This window comes from Protobothrops mucrosquamatus, unplaced genomic scaffold (genome assembly GCF_001527695.2).
Source record: "Protobothrops mucrosquamatus isolate PMUCROS unplaced genomic scaffold, P.Mucros_1.0 scaffold76, whole genome shotgun sequence".
Classification (NCBI taxonomy): domain Eukaryota; kingdom Metazoa; phylum Chordata; class Lepidosauria; order Squamata; family Viperidae; genus Protobothrops; species Protobothrops mucrosquamatus.
The window spans coordinates 782,122-804,334 of NW_015386453.1; the positions used below are offsets into that span (position 1 = coordinate 782,122).

At 43.3% G+C, this 22,213-nt stretch overlaps 2 protein-coding genes across 2 annotated transcripts in view; one reads left to right on the forward strand and one right to left on the reverse strand.

Moving 5' to 3' along the window:
• Nucleotides 1-317: 317 nt before the first annotated feature.
• Nucleotides 318-22,213, reverse strand: part of CCDC22 (coiled-coil domain containing 22) — a 26,224-nt gene continuing 4,328 nt past the window's right edge. Inside the window, exons 2-18 of the mRNA XM_015812236.1 lie at nucleotides 16,027-16,106; nucleotides 14,184-14,361; nucleotides 13,482-13,614; nucleotides 13,281-13,387; nucleotides 12,617-12,701; nucleotides 11,719-11,888; nucleotides 9,904-10,113; nucleotides 9,625-9,681; nucleotides 8,400-8,519; nucleotides 7,945-8,064; nucleotides 7,247-7,363; nucleotides 7,038-7,139; nucleotides 6,458-6,565; nucleotides 3,323-3,418; nucleotides 3,181-3,240; nucleotides 2,149-2,223; nucleotides 318-720 (exon numbers count right to left, since the gene is read on the reverse strand). Coding sequence (XP_015667722.1) covers nucleotides 607-720; nucleotides 2,149-2,223; nucleotides 3,181-3,240; nucleotides 3,323-3,418; nucleotides 6,458-6,565; nucleotides 7,038-7,139; nucleotides 7,247-7,363; nucleotides 7,945-8,064; nucleotides 8,400-8,519; nucleotides 9,625-9,681; nucleotides 9,904-10,113; nucleotides 11,719-11,888; nucleotides 12,617-12,701; nucleotides 13,281-13,387; nucleotides 13,482-13,614; nucleotides 14,184-14,361; nucleotides 16,027-16,076 — 1,902 coding nt within the window. The 5' untranslated portion in view covers nucleotides 16,077-16,106 and the 3' untranslated portion in view covers nucleotides 318-606. The remainder of the gene's footprint in view (nucleotides 721-2,148; nucleotides 2,224-3,180; nucleotides 3,241-3,322; nucleotides 3,419-6,457; nucleotides 6,566-7,037; nucleotides 7,140-7,246; nucleotides 7,364-7,944; nucleotides 8,065-8,399; nucleotides 8,520-9,624; nucleotides 9,682-9,903; nucleotides 10,114-11,718; nucleotides 11,889-12,616; nucleotides 12,702-13,280; nucleotides 13,388-13,481; nucleotides 13,615-14,183; nucleotides 14,362-16,026; nucleotides 16,107-22,213) is intronic.
• The window catches only part of CACNA1F (calcium voltage-gated channel subunit alpha1 F), a 75,108-nt gene continuing 72,522 nt past the window's right edge, over nucleotides 19,628-22,213 (forward strand). The window contains 1 exon segment of the mRNA XM_029283393.1: nucleotides 19,628-19,805. Coding sequence (XP_029139226.1) covers nucleotides 19,628-19,805 — 178 coding nt within the window.

Consider the following 22,213-nt stretch of genomic DNA (forward strand, 5'->3'; position numbering starts at 1 on the left):
GCTACTTATCCATACCCAGTTCTGCTCAACCAAGGCATAGGTGGTTCTGTTGCACCATTCGACCCCACTGGTCAGCCAAGAACACGTCTTCCCACTTTTCTGGTTTCCCAGGAACCCCTGTGAGCTGAGCTGACTCTCCCCCATCACACACAAAGACAGCAGTGTTCAAGACCTTGTTTCCAAGCTATATGGATGCAGAAGCATCAAATTTGGAGGCAGAACATTTTGAAGTAGAGACAGCCTAAACCGGTCACGCACTGCAGCGTTGTGTTAATTCACAGCAGCAGTCCTAGTATTCTGAATAAAGAAAAGGGAAAAGGGGGGATTTTATTGTGTTTTTAGGAGAAAAGGAACAAGGGCCTTGTTTGAAATAATAAATGGAGGAAAGAATGTCCCCATTGCATATCTGTTTCCCTAATATAGACACAAAGGCTTCTACATTGTGCCCGAAATGTGCTGCATTTTGACTGGGTTTTTGCAGAGCCTGGAAGAATGAGCCCTGCTCACTCTCTCCACTTTTTCTGGCTAGAGGCACAGTAGAGTCTTAATGAAATGAGGTTGGTTGGGCCCTTGAACCATCTAGAATTGCGTATCAAGATGGGATCTTCATGTCTCTCGGGAACGGCTGAGCAGTGATATATTTTCCTGCTTTATGGCCCGATAATCTCCAAGGATCCTCTCCAAATTGCTCAGGGTTTTCTTGCTGGTTTCACTCTCAATCTGGAAAGGGGAAACAAAGAAATGGGACCATTATTTTAGACAGGAGGCATGGCCGCACACTCTGCAATCCATCATGCTGAATTAATCCATCAAAAACAGAGAAAAAAGATTGAAAATAATGGCATTCGGTTCCCAAAGTATCACTTTCACACCAGCAGACACCTTTTCTAAAATTATATTTTCATCCTTAATTATTACAGCTTTCTTTGACCGTAAAAGAGATAGGGATATATAGAAAATATTTTGAAAACCTTTTAGTTGGTGGGGGAACTTCATTTAAATTTTATTTTTATGGCATGATTATCTTTGGCTGTCAAGTGCTGCCATAACAGAATGGTTAAATATCCAAGTGGCAGCACCAGCATTTCCAAACTATTCAGGAGGATGGTGTTGATTATTTTGGTGACCTTATAGGTCTGCTGTGATATTGCCAGGCTAATCATGTATCTAAAATTGCAAATGCTTATCAGGGAAAAAAAATAGTGCTTCCTCTACTTCTGCTTTTCTAATTAAGGGTTAACAAAATTATTAAAAAAAACCTGATTTCACTTTTATTCCTAAGATTTGTGGGTTTGGTTTTTTTTTGCTAAATCAGGTTATGTTAAGAACCCTTACCTAAACCTTACATTTGAGGTTCCCAAACTGTGCACCACATGGCATCACAAAGCAAACTCACAGGGCACTGTGGGATATTTTACCGCTTAATAAATGGATCTATTAATGAATTTATTGTGATGCCCTGGGGCAACTCAGCACCCGATCTGGAACTGCTAAGGGTGCCATGAACCTAAAATGTCTGAGACTGTCTACAATAGACAAACATAAAAGAATTAATAGGCATTGTTGTATAGGAAACTTACTTACTCAAAAAGCAGACAATATACACTATAAGATATAAAGACAGAACCTCCAATTCCTACAGTCATAATCTTATTCCTGCTTAATGAAGAGAAAAATGAAACCAAGCAGGCAGTCGAGGTCAATCTTCTGATCTAGGGCGATTCTGGCTTTTTAATAGCTGCCTCTATAATGAGACTGGGCTTTTCATTAAAAAATAACCACAGATATTGGATGTTATTCCCAATTTTAGCTGAACGTATTAGGGGATTGCAGAATCAGAAAGCAACACAAATTATTAGTGAAATTCATCATATTTTATACAGAGTTTAGAGGGGCTTTCACACATATTCTCTCACAAAACAATGAGGAAGGAGGGATAGAGCAGCATGAGAAATCTATCAGGAAGGCAGAGGGGCAGCTATCTCTACACAAAAGAACAATTGTTTAATAGCTATTTTATTTCAAGGAATGGAACGAACAGCTAGCCATACACTGAAACTAACTAATTTCAAATATATACAAAGAGTGATAACTGTGCAAAAGCCATAGTGGTTTCCTTCCGCCACCTGTATTTCAAGTCAGACTCACTTGTTCCTCAAGATCCCGGATTTCTCGCAAGATGGTACCCGTGTCCTCAATAGTCTGGATCAGCTGACTGCAATTCTAAGGGCGGCAGAAATGGCAGCTTCAGCTGGGAAGGGTCCCAAGTAGATATATTGCAATGTGGACCATCTTGGATATATGACAAGTTAACTTTTATCAAAGGGCACGTATGAGAAGTATCCTTATAAGATTATATAGCCACATCACATATCTGCCCTCATACCGTGATTGTGTGTAGTGTTTCGTAGGACTATCTTTCAAGCTGTCCAGAAATATGACTGATATGCAAAGCATCCCCACCTGGATGCTAAACAGTACTCAGTATAAAAATTCCAATATATCAGTCCTGAAATACCCAGTTGCAAAGTATTTACTGGGCTCAAATCAAGATCCTGGCTTTAAGCCTTAATGCTTGCAGCCAGACTATGCTAGGGACTGCTGGCCTCATTGTTCAACCCTCCCAGATGGTTCACTTGTATGGCCCATAGCCAAGACACCTCTTCTGCATTGTCTTCAAACAGTGGCAGGACTTTCCTGGAGGAATGGCATGAGCATGGCAACCTGTGGCCCTTGGCTTATTTTCAAGTACCTTTTACAAGCAAGCCATTTGGTGCTCTCTAAAAGATAACAGACCCTTCCCTAGCAACCTCCAGGAGGAAAACTGAAGAGAGAGTTTGAAAGATAGAAAGGAAGGGGAAAAAGGAGTGTAGGGAAGATAAAAAGAAGGATATCAGAGAAGAAAGGTACCTCTATCCATTATGCCCTTTGTTCCCCCTTTGTGCCTTTCTAGGAAATAAGCTGCTGTTCTCTTACAGGGATTTCTCTTCTCAATGTCAAAAGGCACTAAGACTTATCTCCATTCCTTCTACTGTTTCCATTGTAGTTCTAATATTCTAAAGTTAGCTTTGTATTGTTTTTGGCTTCTGATTATTTTCCCTTTAAAAGGCAGCATAAAAATAATATATTTCTCTCACACACATACTCTACTGCATATTATTGTGATAGAAAACCTCTCACCTCATGCAAAGCTGCCAAATACTTATACGCCTTCCTCACAGCTTCATCCCGCTTGGCATCCTGTGGAAAGAGACAAGGGGAAGAAATTCTTCAAAGTGCTGCTTCAGTGCCCTCCTACCCTTTTCTGATCCCCAGCCATTACCTTAAAAACCAGTTCATCGGTGACAGCGAAAGTCCGGTCTAGCTTCCCAGCAAGGCTATTAATCTCCTTTTGGAGCTCCTTGGTGTCATGTAAGATCTTGGAAAGGAAAAGCAAATAGCCACACATTAAACCTGCAGCAAAGTTTTGCAAATGAGGAATTAACACATTTACTAATTGCCAGTAAGAAATCTTTGAACAATGCTATAATAATAGCAGCAATTATTGTAAACACTGTTAGGTGAAGGGCCTTCCTGATCATTAAAGCTCACTGGAATAGCCTTTGTTCAATATAGACAGGCACAGATTGAGGGCTCTGTTGCATTCAAGAGGAGCAAAAGACAGTGAAGTTTAGACAGTTTGGTTGGAAGGAAGAGAGATAATTCCCTAGGAGTTCTCAAGGTATATCTTTAATGATGCAAGTAGTTTGCTTATTTTGGCAAGATTTTTATCTATACATGAGGAGCAGGAAATGGTTAGAGCACTGTTTCTCAACCTTGACAATTTTAAGGCATGTGGACTTCAACTCCCAGAATTCCACAGCCAGCAATGCTGGCTGTGGAATTCTGGGAGTTGAAGTCCACATGCCTTAAAATTGTCAAGGTTGAGAAACACTGGGTTAGAGGAACCTCAGTGTGGAGGTTTTTTTTGGGGGGGTGGGGGTGGAGCCTTGATACTACTATAGTTTTACAGTTAAAAGATGGCATGGGTCTACATGATATTGGATTCCTTGTCTGATCTATCCTGAAGTGCTAACATTTTACCACTCCTGTGGGCTCTTTTGGGCTGTGAGAATGTGATTAAACCCAAATCACCTGTGAGCAACACAAGAGAGTGGACACTTAAGCCTGGCACTTTCTCAGCACCCATGCCTGTCCTATACTTCTTGCCAATAGAAGCGACGGAGTAGTTGTAAAACCTACAAAGAGATTTTCATACATTCCTCTTGGAACCCAGCCAGGTGAAATGAAAGATATTGAGAAAATCATTTATCATAAACACTGGACTCAGCCAAAGTGAAGAAGAGTCAGACCACAATGAGTTTTTGCACAGAAGGAATTGGAAACCGCCTGCACATAGCTGGGCATTATCCATATGCCTGTTTCTTTGCCTGTTACCTCTAAGGGAGGCAGATATGGGGGTGATATGCTTTATGCCTTATCAGTACTGCACTGTTACTCACTTCAGTCATTCTAAAGTGGTTATAGTAAAACAAGCAAATAAAACCATATCCAATGGAAGAAGTTATAACTGGTGAAACAGCTTAATATAAATGACAGCAACACACAAAATGACAATACAGGAAAGAAAAACCTGTATAGGTATGTCTTCAGTAATGCTGACATTGAAGAAAATTGGTGCCAAGTCAAACCTGGCGGAGAAAGAATTTGACAATTGTAGTGGCGCATATCTGTAGATTTGACATGATTAAGATTTGGGGGTGGTGTGTGTGTATGGAGAGAATAAAAATTGCCTTTTAAAATCAGCTCAGTGTTAAAATGCAAAGGGATGGCATTGCAAGAAACCCGAACAGATTCTGTACCCTCCCTTGCTGGGCCCTTTCAGTGTGTCAAATATGCTGTTCTCGTGGCAGCTCAGCACTTCAGCATCTGGCTGAAGTCATATGTTGAATAAAAGGCATGCTAGAGGGCAAAAACAACAACAACAAACCAGCAATCCATATCTGCAATTCATCAGCACATCCTTTGTAGACCCTCAAGAGTAAATGTTTCCAATAATATGTTTTGTTTTAAAACTGGGGTAATTTTAAAGGAGAATTTTTATCCCCTCCTCAACAAAAAAATCAAGTATACTTTGTGTCCTATTGTCACCGACTGTTAAGAGCATGGCTCTTAAATCTAAGAAAATAGAGTACCCCTATAAAAACCTTTTAAGATCCAGTATTCCCCTCTCTGCTGGCATAACACAATTTCCACTTGCATCCAAGAGCTATTGTTTCTGAAAGACTTCTATATAGCATTCCTAAAATGTTCATTAGTTTAGGCAGTAAAATTTATAGCAATGTACAGGAAGCAGGTAGTTACTAAGGACTCATTTTACCATCCTTATTTCTAGATTGGGCTGACCAACAGGTGACCACCCAAAAGAAGATAGTTGTTGGCATAGTAAATGCAGAATAAAACATGCTGCAAGGTTGGCCTTTTTGGTTCACGAGTTTGATCAATTTATGATTAGGTTACTGTAATAATCTCTTGGCAGGAATTTCTGATTCCTTTCTCCTGATCTTAGTCCACAACGAAACTGCTTAGACCAGTGTTTCTCAACCTCAGCAACTTTAAGATGACTGGACTTCAACTCCCAGAATTCCCCAGGCAGCATGAGAGATGAATGTGGGAATTACAGTATAGTGCTCGAGGATCCAAGTGACAGGAAGATCACTTAGTTGACAATATGTTCTCCCAGTTGCAACCAACCCTAAATATATTATAGGTAGTCCTTGAGTTACAACTAGTGGTTTAGCAACTGTCTGAAGTTATAAAGCACTGAAGAAAGTGACTTACAACAGAGAAGAGGTGGCGCAGTGGTTAGAATGCAGTATTGCAGGCTAATTCTGCTGACTGCCAACTGTCAGCAGTTTGGCAGTTCAAGTCTCACCGACTCAAGGCTAACTCAGCCTTCCATCCTTCCGAGGTTGGTAAAATGAGGACCCAGATTGTTGGGGGCAATACATTGACTCCGTAAAACCCTTAGAGAGAGCTGTAAAGCACTATAGCGGTATATAAGTCTAAGTGCTATTGCTATAAGTGCTAGTGTCACAACAACCCCATGGTCATGTGGTCAAAATCCAGGCACTGGGCAATTGGCATGTATTTAAAAAGGTGGCAGCATTCTGGGGGTCATATGATGGTCATTTGTAACTATCCCAGCTGGCTTCCAACAAGCAAAGTCAACGGGGGAAGCCAAATTCACTTAACGACTGCAGTGATTTGCTGAACAACATGGCAAAAAAGGTTGTAAAATCAGGCACAACTCACTTAAAAAACCCCTTGTTTAGCAATGGAAAGTCTGGTCCCAATTCTGGTTGTAAGTCAAGAACTACCTGTATAGTGGATTTACGGCACACATATTTGACACTGGAGACAACACTTCCCAGGTACAGGCATCTGAGGGCTTTACCTTTGTGATCTCTTCCTTCTGTTTACAGATATTTCCAACAATCTCCAGGATGCGCTGGGTATAGGCAGAGCGAGATATATCTTTGGGAAGAGATTCCACCTCTACAAGCTGTACATGGAGAGAAAATATGCAGAGGAGCACAAGCGTTGTTTTGTTGTTTTGAAGAAATTAGGTATTCTTCACACAGTACAGTATCACAATTTCGCTGAGCAGAACTTGAACCTTAGGATATTTAAAATGTAGCTATATTGGGCAAGCAGCGTTATCAGGTATGAATAGTACTGTATCCTAGCAAATCATTTTTTTACAATTAATAATATTTATTAGACTCTATCTAATATATTTTCACCCATACCAAATATTTTGTAATCTCCCTAATTACAAAAATTAGAACAATCATTAGCTAATATGCCCTAATTACAAAGACCTGGAAGCAGTAATCTAGGTGGAAGGATTCTAACTGTCATCTCTAAACAATCAGTGTTGGAAGGAACCATTTCCCCAATCTCTTTCCTATGTATGGCAAACTATCTTTTTGCAAGGATCCAAGTGCAGCAAACCAGCCAAACACATCACCAACCAGTTGTTTATAGAGGTCATCCTTGCGCTTAGCCTCATCAGCGGCCAATCGGATCCGCTCGTGCAGCTCCCTGATCTCCAACAAGCGCTGTGATGATTCCAGCTGAAAGGGGAGGGGAGGGTCAGTATCATCAGCAGGTTGGCATCATCACCACCAAGTCTCTCTTCTGAAGAAGAAGGGTTTCCCTCACACCCCTTTCCTTGCATCACCTCCTTGGAATCATGGAGAGCCTTCAGTTCTCGGAACTCCTGGATGAGCGGTACTCGGTGTTTCTCCCATTGGGCCGCCAGCTGGATGACTCTTTGTGCACTACTCTCAACCAGCACCTGAAGGAAGAAACAAGGTGTTGGGATTCATAGTCCCACCAAGATCTCCTCCCATCCAGATATATTTGCTGTATTATGTCTTCTTCCATTTATAGCGGAGCAGGGAAAGTAACAGAGATACGCTGCTTGTCTGCATGCACTAAAGCTCTTTTACCTCCACAATTTATAGGGAAAGGTTAAACATTCTATTCTCTTCAAGTGGACAGTCCCACTCTTTGGAATGGCCAGCTAGAAACACTAAGAATAACAAACTAGGAAGGTTGTAGCAAACTCATCTTAAGTTTGTTCCAAACATGATCGATGCGCTCCCTTCCCCCATTCCACCTACAAGGACAACCTTTTCTTCCACATTCTCTACAATCCATATCTATCAATTGTTTGCCCTTTAGTACAGCCACTGTGAGCAAGCCATAGAAAAAGTTTTGACTCCCTTTCCAATGGCTCCATTAAGTCTACCATTATTTTAGAACCATTTCCACTTTTCATTATATCTTTTTCATTCCTGACTATTTGCACTTCCAAGGACTGTTTTCCCTTTTTCAGTCCAACTCCTCTATCACTTCCCCACCTCCTGTTGTTACCTGTAACTTGGCCATGTTGTTCTCAGCATCAGGCAACAGTTCCACGGTGCGTCCTTTCACACGCAGGACCTGTTCCTGCTCCGTCACTCCCATCTGCTGCTGCCGTACTTCCCCTTCCACCTGAGGGAGGAATAGATTCCTCTCAAAACAAAACTCTTGGAGGAAGCCCAGATAGCACAGTAACATGACACAACAAAACCCCTGGAAAATCCCACTATGTTCTTGCACGATCCCATTTGTTTCAGAAGGATTTCCATAGGAAGTGGAACATTTCCCCACAAAGTCTCCCTAAATCATTCCATTGTCATCCTGCATCACAGGTTTTACTAAAATCCAGCGCCCATCCACTAGCCTTTTCCCTGCTGCAAGGTCTTGGGGTACAAAGGACACTTGACAATTCTTCCTTTGAGTTAGTATGGTCCACCCAGGGGACAATAACATTGCTCAGTTCTCACCTGTGTGAGGGTCAGCCCCAGTGTGGACATTTGGCCCTCCAGTTCCTCAATCTGTGCTATGAGATGACTCAATTCACTTTCCATATTTTCTAGTTCTGCTGCCTGGCTTTCCCGGAACTCCTGAGAATAAAAAAAAAAAGAGGAAAGAAATCAAAAAGATATTCATTGAAAACAATGGTTTCGAAGTGCTGGAATTCTCTGTTCAGACATTCTATTCTTATTCTTGTCTGTGTTCTGTAAAACAGACAATTTATACTCTGTCAGTGGGTATCATAGGCCTTAAACAGCTTTATGTAAGAAACTGATTTTGTGTAACCGGGCTCCCTATTTTTCCCTTGGACATAAACTACCCAAAGGGAAGCTAAGATTCATAGGACAGCAAGCAATCAGAGACTCGGGGAATAAGTCAGCTGGGGCCCAAGAAGCTTTGGAGATTGCAGCCAGTGTCTTCCAACACATTTCTTTCGTCTCCCTCCCCCAATTTTGTAACTATCTTTAGCTGCAGTCTATCATAAGAGTTTAGATTGGCTTATAGGGTACAGTCAGCAGAGGAGCAGGGGCTGTACTGTTAACGTAATATAGGGTCAGATCTTCTATTCACTTTTGCTGAAAGCTTCGTGGTTTCATGTTATTTGTGCTCCAAACCTTTGGAATAAGGAAAGCCAAGAGTACATTTTAAAAGCCATATGCATTCGGAATGGCGCTTCAAAGCATTTAGCAGGATCTCTCTTTGTGTCATTAGGGAGCCTTTCCTGCAGCCACAATGTTATACATTTGCTTTCAGGACTAAGCAACACCTCCACCTCCACCATCACCACCACCACCATTTTAAAATTCTGCAGAAGAGTTTCTGTTTTGTATCTGAAGTCTGCATAAATTAAAGCTTCTGAAGAGGAGAGACACTCCCTGAGTTTGGTAACTAAGTGTGAAATCAGCAATTTAAGGCAAGCAGTGCACAAACCTGAAAATGGAGCACCTTTGAATAGAATATTAAGATGCAAAACAAGTTGTGGTCAATAGTGAATGATACCTACTAAAGTTCTATGCAGTGAATGGTAGGAGAAGCCAAAAAGTCATAGCAGGCCATCCAATTAAAATTTGCTGTCCAACCTGCTCTTCTGAAACATCCTATAATATGTAAGCAATCCTTTTCCAAAATATGCGTAGAATGAGCTAACAAAATGGGGTGAATCCCCCCCATACATCTTAAACTGCCCATATTTACCTGTTCTGATGTCCGAGAGTTTGGCAAAGTCTCCACCTGTGTTGGGATTTCTGCATCCTGTTGGGGGAGAATGGAAATGGAAGGTCTTCAGGTATTTTACTTCTTCTGTCCTTCCCAACCAACATTACTTTGACCAATAGACTTCTCCAACTGATGTCTACTGAAGAATTCAAGTCACACTGATCTACCCAGAACAAAACAGCAGCTCTCTCACGCGTACCCTGGTTTAAAATCCTAATTTCCCCACTTCAAATTAAAATCAAATATTTTCCCTCATACCTGCTTGTAGGCCAAATGTTGCGTGTGGGTGAAGCGAGAGCCCTTGGCTAGCGCACCAGCCTGCTCATGGCCAGCACCGAATGTCTCTAGTAGCTGTAGCAGCTCTCGGCTGGCTGTCCCTTGTTGAGATGAGCCAGCACGAGGGGAAGCTTGTCGTAGCTGGTCCAAAAGTCGTTGGTGCAGTCGTTGGTGCTTCCATTGGCGGTATTCCTGAGAAAGGGGCAATACAGGGGGGGCAGGTGTGTGTGCCAAAGTATTAAGAGTGGGAAGTTATAAGCAGCATCCCTGGAAATAGCAACCACCCACACTGTGTTCGCTGCACATTAATTTTATTCCTTTACTGCAGTAGCAGAGTAGCTACGTCCTTCAAATATTGCTGAACTGCAACACCCAGCAGTCTTCACCAGCACAGTCAATTAAGGAAGCTGCCAAAGTGTTCACTTCAATAATGTTTGATGGATGGTGGTTCCCAGCCCAGAGGTTCAAACTTTGGTTAGATTGAGAGTTCTGGAAATCAAGTAACAGAAAACACTGACACTTATCTATGCAGGTATGGAACATTTATCTGCATAGAAAATCCAACATCTAGCAGGGTATCCTGCATACTCTGAAAAAGCATTATTAAGAACTTAGGGAAAGGTGCAATCTGAGAAAAAGAAGAGAAGAGATGGGCCTCTCTTCTACTTGGGCAACCTCTGAAAGCAGGTAGGAAAAAGAGAATTTGGACTTCCCTACTTCAGAAGGGCAGTAAGCCAAGGATGTATTAAGCATGCCCAGGTAACAGCTCCGCTTTGTAAGCTGCACTGCTTGTCAGTTTGCTTCTGGGTGCAATTCAAGGTCCTGGTCATTACCTTTAAAGCCCTACATAGCACAGGGCCTGGTTACTTGAGGGACCACCTGTCTCCCATAATATCTGCCCAGTTGATTCAACCTTGCAGGGTTGGCATGCTCCTAGTACAGTGATGGCGAACCTTTTAGAGACCGAGTGCCCAAACTGCAACCCAAAACCCACTTATGCATCGTCGAGTGCCGGGTGGGTGTGGCCCATTGGCTGGGCGTGGCTGCGGTGGTAACAGCAGACTGGGTGGGACTAAAGTTCAATCAATCAATTCCAACTTTGTAAGATCTTTTTTTTCCCTGCGAGAAGCTGAAATTGACTGATTGAACCTTTTTTTTTTTTGCACATGGTGGCGGAGACCTAAAGTGAAAAGGTTTTATAAAACCCAGCTGAAGGCCTAGGACTGGGGCGATGGCACGCGTGCCCACAGAGAGGGCTCTGAGTGCCGCCTCTGGCACCCGTGCCATAGGTTCGCCACCACTGTCCTAGTACATTTGATTAAACAATTTTAACTATTGGGACCTTGGAAGGGTGCCCTCTCTCCACCTATACTCTGGAATGAAGCACTGCCTGAGATTTGGATGGTCCCTACTCTGCTACTGTTCAGAAGAGCAGTGAAGACCTGATTCTTTACCCAGGCTTTTGGCAAGGGGGAGGGACTGCCCTTGTTTCACTCCATCTGGCCTGCTCCACTTGTCATATTTTATTGATTCTCTCTTGTGCTTCATTGTTGTGAGCCATCCAAAGTTATTGAGAGTTAGGCAGCACACAGGCTTACTAAATAAGTTCAATACGTTAAGCTGAATTGGGTAAACCTTTCTTCCAGCCTCAGTTCCTCCTTCCATATAAGGCCATCCGTAAGGGCACTGAGGTTTTGTGAGATAAAAATGTGAGAATCACTACTAGTTGCTGTTATCCTACCACCAGTGGACATGAAGTGGTAGGTAGGTAGCTTCCATTCACTCCTTACTGCCCACCTCTGGGGTCATGCGGGAACCAAGCCCCTGGCTCTTCCACTCGCTGTCCCACTCTTGTGCTGCACTCAGCTCAGCCATATTAAGCTCCAACAGGGATGGCACCAAGGTTGCAGGCTGAGGAAGCTGGGCTGACACAGGAGGCAGGAATTTGACAAAGAATTCTCTCCTTTCTAGGGAGAAGAAAATAACACCAGTCACATCTACTCAAAGTGGTTAGTATTTCTTTCAAAATCCCAAGTGGACAAATGGCTATTAAGTATACAAGTGAGAAGTTTCTACAAACTTCTCCTGGGAGATAAGTTGTTGTTTTTTAAACACCTTTGTCATATTTCAGTGTGAGAGCCTCAAGAGTAATATGCATACACTACCTATGTGAATATTCTGGAAATTTCAGTCTATTTCTTTTTTTAATAACTGAGAAGGCAAGACAAGAATATCTATTACATAAGAAGCACCCAATACCTACTAAGCAAAGAACCCCAGGAAACTGGAAGTCTCAGATAAAACTACAAGCTATCTGAGCAGTGTCCATGTTTTGTTCTGGGTTTGTTTTTAAAAATGTGGAATTTCCACAATTCTCAGTTCCACAATCCAGCACTTACTGCACACTAAACCCACGTTTGTGTAACTACAGAGAATATAGAATAATATTTCACTTTGCTGACCATCTTCCTGATCTTCTCCTATTGTCTCCTATGTCTGAAAATTGTAAAATCCTTGAGGTGCACTCTTTCCCTCTCATTTGTACAGCATCATGCATGGAACTTCATAAACAACCATCTCCCCGGCTGTACAAAAGTTTTCTTTGGAGGATACAAAATCTATAGGCTACACCAAAGAGAACAATTCAATCTCAAGAACAGTATTCCTTTTTCTTGAGTGAAGAAGCAGAACCCACCTGGTGATACTTTCCCAATAAATGGGTCTGACTCCTGTGGCAGGATCAATCGTTGCGCTTGGAATTGTTTCATTAAGCGTGAACCCTGGCAAGAATGAAAGGAAAAAAGGGTCTGAAGAACAAATAATTGTCTTTAAAAAAAAAAAGAAGAAAAACCCAAGAAGACCAGAAAAGTTGTATAAGGACAAATGAAAGAATTAAGGCTGGAAAACAAAAATGTAGAAATAAAGCATCAAAGCAGAAGGAGAGAGGAAAACAAATTACCCAGTGGACTGTGCACGCCAGGAGAGAACATCCCTGTCTTTTCTGCTTGCATTTGCAAATCAATGAATACATGTTTGCTTAATTTAATATCTCTCAGCATGTTTTGTTCAGAATCCTATAGCTGAGATGTTGTAGACTTTGAGAAACTATTATCCACAAGAACAGAAATATTGTTGTGAAGCAAAAATGAATTAAGAAATACTGGGAAAAGAAGATGGCTGATCTGGGAGTTAAGAAAAAGATTCAAGAGTCGCCGGGGGCTCTGCATTTCTTCAAAGGAGCTTTACGATTCACGAGGATTAGAAACTTCTTTTAAACATTTTGGTTCTTGGGAATAAAAGTGCTGTGCCAGATTTTGCGCATCAAGCTATCAGCATAAGCTGAGGAGGGGGAAACTAACCTGCAAAAGCTGCAAGCCAGGAGTACGGCAGGCAGGGGGTACCCATGGGATGGCCAGTTGCCCCTTGATAGTAGCAGCAATGGCTCTGTGAAGAGTGGCAGACTTGCCTGCAAGGAAAAGCAGTTTAAACACACAAATACAATTTGTAGGTTTGGCCTTTATGTGTCCTGATTTTCCTTTAAAACCCCGAGTCCTCCATACCCACAGGCTGGTTGGCATCTTCTGAGGCATCTCGTGGGAACTTCTCTACCAGGAAGAGGAGAAGGCGTCGGATTTCAGGCTCATTGCTGTACAAGAATGTCTGATAGCCAACTTCCCCTTGATATCCCAAGTCCTAGATGGCAGAAAAGTGAAGCAGGATTAGCAAGGATTAGAAATAAGGTTCTTTGCGTATCAGCTTTGAAGTACCAGCCATGGGTTTCAATCAATCAAAATAGAGCTGGAAGGGACCAGTAAAACCTTGCTTTTCTCCACATTAACTTTCATTTTGTTGGACAGGACCCATTGTTCAAGTCTGCCAAGATCTTTTTGGATCCTGAGCTTGTCTTCTGGGGTGTTGACTGCTCTTGCCACTTAGTGTCATCTGCAAATTCGATGAGTTCCCCTTCTCTTCCCTCATCTAAATCACCTAAGTTTAATTCTGTCATCTAAGTTTGAAAAACAAGAGTGCTAATTATTATTAGTTCCTGATCTGAAAGTTCTGATCTTAGGGTATTCTTTTGTTACCCCACACATCTGATGGGAAATAATACTAGAGGAAGGACTAGTTTATATCAATTCCACACAACAAGGACCTCAGGTTTAAAAAGAGCAACCTACTGTACTAGAGACCAGCTGATTTTTCAGAATAAGAACTACTTCAGGAAACAATATTTCATCTTTCATGCATCAGGATCCACTTACCTGACAAGCCTGGGCCAGGCTCATGCCTATCCGAAAACGGGCAGACATGCCTGGAGGGAGAACATGGCTCAGATTTGCTCCGACAGACGGATTGATGACCCGCAGGCAGCGTACCACAGATTCAACAATCAATTCGGTAGTGAACTCACGGATGCTCTGAACCTCCTCTGGAATATCCCTAGGTGGGAAGGGGAGGGGAGAATGGTAGAGCAAGGATTATACTAGGTATGAATTCACCTTTACTTCTCCTTTGCTGGGAGAGGAAAGCCTGCACTTCTTCTCACACCCAATTATTAAACTGCAACATAAACTATATTGGCCAGCACATGTCTGTTCAGTATCACAGTCGAAGGTGGCCTCTGAGCTAAAAAATGTAATGTGCATAAGCTGACAGACTGCCAACCACTGCACCTTTTAGTACTGTTGAATCTTAATACAATTTCACTCAGTCAGTTATCTATCCAAGCTGCCCAGTTGTGGAGGATGCTGAATAAAGGTAACAGGGCTGAAAACTAAGGGAAGAAAAACTGGAAAATGAGGACCAATTGCCCTTCCGTGTATGTTTAAGCATTTTTCTTGGCTCTTGGTTTTCACATCTCCATAGCTGCACTGCAACTGAACAGGAGTAACTTCTATAGCTAACAATTTCTTCAGAGTGCCCCTGCTTATTCAGTGTAGTAAGTCAGGTTACAATCCCTGACATGCCTTTATCAATTAAACAGTGGGGCCCACAGCTGTGAGCCAAGCTGCTACTTTTCTCAGGCCCCTAGACTCTCATCTGCACTTCAGGAATACTGAGTGCTTAATGATAGTAAAGATCAATATGGATTCTCGTTTGAAAGAGAATATAGTGACAGCACTGGGATTCTGCAAAAATGTTGATTGTTTTGAGGACTACTGTGGTTCAGCATCTTTTAAATGTCTGCATGCCCATTTCAAATTTTGCTGGATTTATTGCTTTCTAGCAGGCTTGCACAACTCATGACTCACCAGCCAAATGTTTCAAGTAGGCATACGAGGACAACATAGGAAGAACTTAATATAAATCTTGGAATTGCAAAGATAAAATGGTCTCCAAATTCTTAGTGGAACACTATACCTGACTGGGGTTTACCTTCAATCAGTGGGGCTATTAATCTTATGGATCTGCTTTTTAATGCTAATTATTATTGCTATTCAAAGGTAATCATGGGATCGCCAATAAAGGTTTGCACGCCAATGATTAAGCTATTCATCATTGCTAAGCAACTGTCAGTTGCTTCCTCCCACACAGCATTCAGAAGCAGTGAAATACCTAGTTGGGTACATAGCCAGAATATCTGCAGGATAGCCAAGTTCTAGCTAAGGCTAGAAACCAGAGCGACACCTTGGACAAGCAATCTTGATTGCTTATTTTTGCCAAAGTTCAGAGGAAACTTTTCCATAAAGCAATGGCAAATCAGATCTCCTGGATAATTTCAGTCAGCTCTTTGTTCCACGGGTTCGACTTTATTACAGCTCATGATATTAGAGCTCTAGTTAGATTTTCTAGACACCTGCAGAGTTTTTGTGTTCCAAAACACAAAAATTGAAACAGGCAGCAGCATGTCATCTCATTACATAAAAATTAAGAAGATGGAGACCTAGTTTGTCTTTAGATGGGAGACCACAAAGACTGTAGATTAGTAAGAAGTGATGGCAAAGAAAACACTTCATGTGACCATGAAGTCATCATCCATCAAGCCAAACTTAAAGGTGTCTTTGTATTTAAGCAAAAACAAAGCTCCCATATCAAACCACTTCCTTGCTATTCTCATCCAACAAACCTCCTGCATACACACAGCACACATAAAGATGGCCTTACGTCCCAGAGAGGCGGAGGGAATGTATCAGGATCTTGTCCACTTCTTCCATGATGCCTGGACATCTAGGACAAAGGAATGCCTGGTAGAAAAGGATGACTCAATGTTACAAGAGAGCTAATAATTTACAGCAGCAAAACTCAAGCAAGGAGTTTTCAAGCAACCAGTTCATGTCCTTGGGATATGGAGAATTCTTTATTCCTCCCTAGCTCTATTTCCCAGCTGCATTTCAACTAGCTTACCATGAGTAAGTTCTCAAATGTTATTTATCTACCAACAGTTTTTACTTATTTGGTGATCTACACATAACCCTTTAAATAATTTCTGATACTCAATGACCTAAGAAGAAAGAAAAGCTAAGAACAAAGCATTTCTAATTGAAAATAACTTCTCTGCTCAATTAATTCAGTTAATTCTTGCTATGGTGAACCAGCCTAGATTATAGCCGAAATTCAGGGCAATGATTTCTGGTTTTCAAATACACAAGATTCTCTTATACACAAAAGTAAATAAGAACTGCCACCCTGAATCAGCTCAAGAAATCTAAAGAGCCTCTTTTGCTACAATAATGTCCAATAGATCTTTCCAAAAACTTAAGAGCGGGACACACAGGTGACTGTGGCTTTCAAGATTTGTTACTAAAGTCTCAAATTTCAGTATTAAGCTTTTTAAAAAAAATGAATTTCCATGCAGCTTTCCTGTTAATATCCTCTGTTCTGGATCATAGATCCATTTATCTTGTATAACTCTATGTATCTTGTATAACTCTATGTATCCCTATGTAACAGGGCAAGGGGAGGGAGCAAGGGTCAGGGGGCGGAGCTTCAAAGGCATCCCTGGACACTAGCCTGGCGTTAGTGCCTTTGTTCTTTGACCATCTCATGCAGCCACACGGCTGCAGACACCATAATNGCTTGGGAGAAGAGGGGAAAATCTAATGTCAATTTACCTGTGGAACTAACAGATTGCTGAGACCTATTTTGGAAGGACCTCTACCAACTGTAAGTTTGTCTAGGATTCCCAGAATAAAGCAATAAACCTGTTGTTCTTCTGAGTTATCTATCTGTTAAAGACTGGAATAAAAGCATGTTTCCTGTCTAGAAACAGTATAGTAAATTGACAGATTAATTCTCCTCTGAGCTCCTGCAATAGTAAATTTGATGAGATTAATTTTCCTCTGATCTTCAAACTTTAAAGAAGCAAGCAAACTTCTCTTGCATGTGAAAGTAACTGGAAGTGACTGAAGGTGTGTTCTAGATGCATTGTCTTGTTATTTACTGTCATCTCTGCAAGCCAAGTTTTAAAACAACAAAACTCTTGCCTGTGAAGGCTGCATTTCTAAAATCAAAGAGTGTGGGCAGATTTCCCCCTCCTTTTCCCCCCGGTAGCAACTTCAAAGCTTGGGGACGTGGGAGGAGTGTTTCAGAAGACTGCCTGCAGAGCTATTACGTTTACAAAAGAACTGTTTGGGCTGCTTCTGGAGTCCAGGCAGAGCCTTATGCACTCTTCTCTCCTTGAAAGATTGAAGCTTGTCTCCCACCTTGCCTAATGCAACAAGGATTTAAAACTAAAGGTTTAAATCAACAAGCAACCACCGATCGCTTCTTCTTCAAAGAGGGGCCCCTTCCCGTCCCTTTGTTCACTTACCTTAGCAACTGGTCGTCAAGGAAGAGCAATTAAACCATTAAGCTCTCTCTCTCTCTGTCATAAAGCCACACTCCCTCCCCCCTTAGGAATGCCTGGAATTTCAACTGGTGTTAATACAATAAAGAGACAGGGGCACAACCAGCCCCAATAGCAGGGCAGCAGCGCCCCCTGGTGGCCAATCTGCACATGACACCTTGAAAAAATTTTTTTCTCCTTTTCTTTTCACATCACAACAATTGATAATTTAATTCAATCAAGCCTATACCACCACTAATGGAGCTTTCACCCAATCAAGCTGGAGACCCAAGTTTCTTCCAGTTTTGAGTGTCACAGAAGAAGGACGCATAGCCATCAATCCTTGCCTATTATCACAAGCTGAATACCCAGTGTGTTACAGCCTGCAATTTAATGACCAGGTGGGAGTTCATGCCTCTCAGTGGCCACAGCAGGTACGTGGTAATAGGAAGAATTTGGCTGACCTCTCTTCAGACGTCCCCTAGTGGTTAAAGGAGGAGCTGCACGCGAGCCTTTAATCATGCCCAGAGAAAGCCCTCTAGTGGACAAAGGGTGTACCTCGAAAGAAGATCACCCCTGAAGCTGATACGCAGATAGCGACCCCTAGTGGTCAAAAAGTGAAGTTCATCCAATTTCCTTCAAATTAGCTAGGAACCACAGGACAATGCTCCCAGTGGCTCCTCCACCTACAGACAGCACCCCTGAAGCTGATACGCAGATAGTGACCCCTAGTGGTCAAAAAGTGACGTTCATCTAATTTGCTTCTACATAGCTAAGCATCACAGGAGAACGCCCCCAGGCACCTCCACCCACAGACAGCACCTCTAAAGCTGATCGGCAAGTAGCGACCCCTAGTGGCCAAAGAGAGAAGTTCATCAAATTTGCTTCAAAATAGCTGAGAAGCTCACTGAACCTATCCTAACCATGGCAGAGCGGCTCATTGATTTAGATGAAGTGGTTCAACCAACCAGCCTAGTTGAGACACCCCAACCAGACGGCCGAGAAGCGCCGCAAACAGCCTCCCTTGACCTGTACACAGAAGCTGAAGCTCATGCCTCAGTAAGACCAAAGACGTCTCAGAGTCACTATGATCTGAGACAACAAAGAAAGCCAACTGAAACCATGCATGCAAACCTGTTGGAGAAATGGCACACCGTGCACAAGCGCCATGAAAGAGGCTGGGAGAAATGGCACAAACTCTACCTAGAGCAAAAGGAGGATCTCTCCCCCGAACGTGCTCACGCACTGGAAGAAGATAAGGAGGACGCCTTCACACAATGGATGGACTCCGAACAGCAACTCAAGGACATTCAGCAGCAATTAAGAGACTCAGAAGTCGACCGCGACATGCAAAGTCTTCGGTTACGGAACAAGGAACGCAAGAAGCTTCTAGAGAGCCCACAACGCCCTCCAGAATGCGAGCATCGCCCGAGAGACAGACCGGTTGACAGGGCAGAGTCTGAAGTTTCCCGCCATTCACACGCACCGTCCCAACGGTCGCACGTGGCTCCATCCCACGCGTCTGGAAGGGCATCATCCTTTCGCCACATATCCAAGGCGCATTCCAGCGTGTCACAACAATCTCACCTCACAGGTGCCTCCCGCAATTCAAAAGCATCTTCTCGCCACAGCCGAACTTCCCGAATTTCACAAGATGAGCAAGCCATCAGAGATGCTAACGCTGCTGAAGCTGTTTTTCGCGTGGCACAAGCAGAGCAGCTGAAGAAGAAGGAATTGCAGGCGATGGAAATAGAAGAAGCTCGAATGAGGGCCAAAAGAAAGGCCAACGCAGCTAAAATGAAGGCTGATGCACACGCGGAAGCAGTCAAAAGAGAAGCGGAAGCAGCTAAAATGAAGGCTGATGCAGACGCGGAAGCAGCTAAAAGAGAAGCTGAAGCAGAAGCTGAAGCAGAAGCCGAAGCAGATATAAGGAAGGCCAAAATGAAGGCCATTCAAGATGAGCTTGAGGTCATAAGAAGCAAACGAGACGTGGCAGACAAAGTGGCAAGGGCACAAGGCCTCCGGAGAACACTCCAGGAGCCCACCTTCTTGTCCAATAGGGAACAACTGGAGAATGAAGAACGACGTAGCAGAGTACAGGCCTACGTGGACAACCAAAGTGCGTTGCAACGTGAACAGGTGAGACCACAGCCAGTCACAAGCCCCCCAAGACTGAGTAGACGAACAGAAGAATCTCAGCAGCCAGCTGTGCCAGTCAGCCATGGGGTTGATGTCATGACAACTAGGCCACGAGATCTTCCCATCGTTGCTCCCCCATTGAACCCACCGAACCATACCTTTGATGGCAACCGGATGGGTCCACCAGCCACGGCAATAGCCACACAGCGGGGAGCACCAGGAGGCATTCCTATCGTTGCTGCCCCACGGAACCCGCCGGAACTCGGATGGGCCACAGGAGGGACAGTTTGTGTTGACCAAACGCAAATCCCAACCCAGGTGACCATATCAAACACCTCCATTCCCAGTAATGGATCAGCACCTCACCTAAAACCACACCTAGAACACTGCGCGCTTGTGACAACCAAACCTGCTTTGGAAGCAACAGTGTTTCAGATCAGTCAGAATCACAACAACTTAGCCTTGTCCATAGAGGACAAACAAGACAAGCAACGTCTGCAAGACCAGGAGTCATGGAGTTTACTTCCAAGATGTCCCAAGAGTATGCAAGTGCAATGCACGTATGTTTCCAGCTCACCCGCCACAGTGCAAAAGAAAGATTTGTATGCTTCCTTAGATGTGTCAACGAAGGCAAATGCAGCCTTAAGATGCGTCACAGTCTACAGCGGGGAGAGCCACACTTACGTCACATTGTTTACAACCATAAGATGCATCAGAGTCTACAGCGGGGAGAGCTGCAGTCTCGGTGTCTTCTTTGGAAAAGCGAGACTAACACTACATGAAGGCCACACCGTACCAAGGTTAGTACTATGTGGTACCACGTTGGCTGTAAAGCTCACCAACTTGACAGCGAAGACATTGTGCCTTGAACTACAGTCTACCACCTTCTATGCAGACAGCAAGGAGATGTCAAGCTACATCTACAAACAAAGCAGACATTTCTACGTTTATGTAGGCAATAGAATGAAGAGTGTTGAAACATCTTTGAGCCCTGAACAATGGCAACATGTGCCAACAGACAACAACCAAGTGAAGTGGCCCAACCTTGCCACACAGTTAACAGAATTGACCTGGCTAGAAAGTCCTGAGTTCTTGGTCTGTCCAAATAGACAAACGGCTCAACGCGCCAACCTTCAACTTCAGGCACCCAGTAAACGTCAACCAATCCGCTTCAAACCCCCGACTAAGCGGAAGCACCTGAGATTAGGCATAGTTCTGATCATCTTGATCACTTGTCTTAGCATCCCAAGAATGAACTTTATAGGAGTCTGCAAGGACTTAAACACTATTGAAGACATTTGCCATGACCCAGTGATTGACAAATGCCTGATGGCCAAACATTGCCTTCCCCAGTCATCTCACATGGGCGAAGCACGCATAGGCGAAGTGTGGGAGCACATGATTGGTGCACCCCGCGAAATCATGGACTCTATGTCGTTAAAGACACCCACACCCACACATGAAGTCCTCACTACCCTGATGACAACAGTAGCAGCCATCTTCAATGCTCCATCGGTGGTTCCAGATACCTCGGTTCCTGAGTCTTCTGCAGCTGCTGTTGTTCCTGATCCTTCAGTTCCAGCTGTTGTTCCTGATCCTTCAGTTCCAGCTGTTGTTCCTGATCCTTCAGTTCCAGCTGTTGTTCCTGATCCTGCAATTCCAGCCGTTCCTGAGTATCCAGCTGTTCCTGAGTATCCAGCTGTTCCTGAGTATCCAGCTGTTCCTGTTTCCAGATCCAGCTGTTCCTGTGTTTCCAGACCCAGCTGTTCCTGTTTCCAGATCCAGCTGTTCCTGTGTTTCCAGACCCAGCTGTTCCTGTGTTTCCAGATCCAGCTGTTCCTGTGTTTCCAGACCCAGCTGTTCCTGTGTTTCCAGACCCAGCTGTTCCTGTGTTTCCAGATCCAGCTGTTCCTGTTTTTCCAGGTTCTTCAGTTCCTGAGTATCCTGTGAATCCAGTTCCCTTTGTTCCTGAGAAGCTTCGGGTTCCAGTTTTTCTATTCCAGATTTGGTTCCAGTTTCCTTTACAGGAAGACGACCTTGTCTCCCTTAGAGACAAGAACGCATACCAGAACTATTGGCCCAAGGGACTTGCAAACCGGGCCCACCCAGCTGATGAACTACTTTGCTAAGCTGACTTTCAGATCGTGAAGCCACGTGAGTCAGGTCGTGACTCAAAGACACTTGTACCGGGCTGATCTCCGATTTGGCACCGTAGCTGATGAAGACTGAACCAGAAGATGAAACCTCAAATGATGTATTGTGTTTATGCATTGTTTGATGTAACACTTGCTTATTTTTTGCATAATTGTGCATGCTTTATATTTACCAATAGTTATGCATGTTTTGATACCAAGTTTTTACCTATGTAGTCACAAGTTAGTCAACATT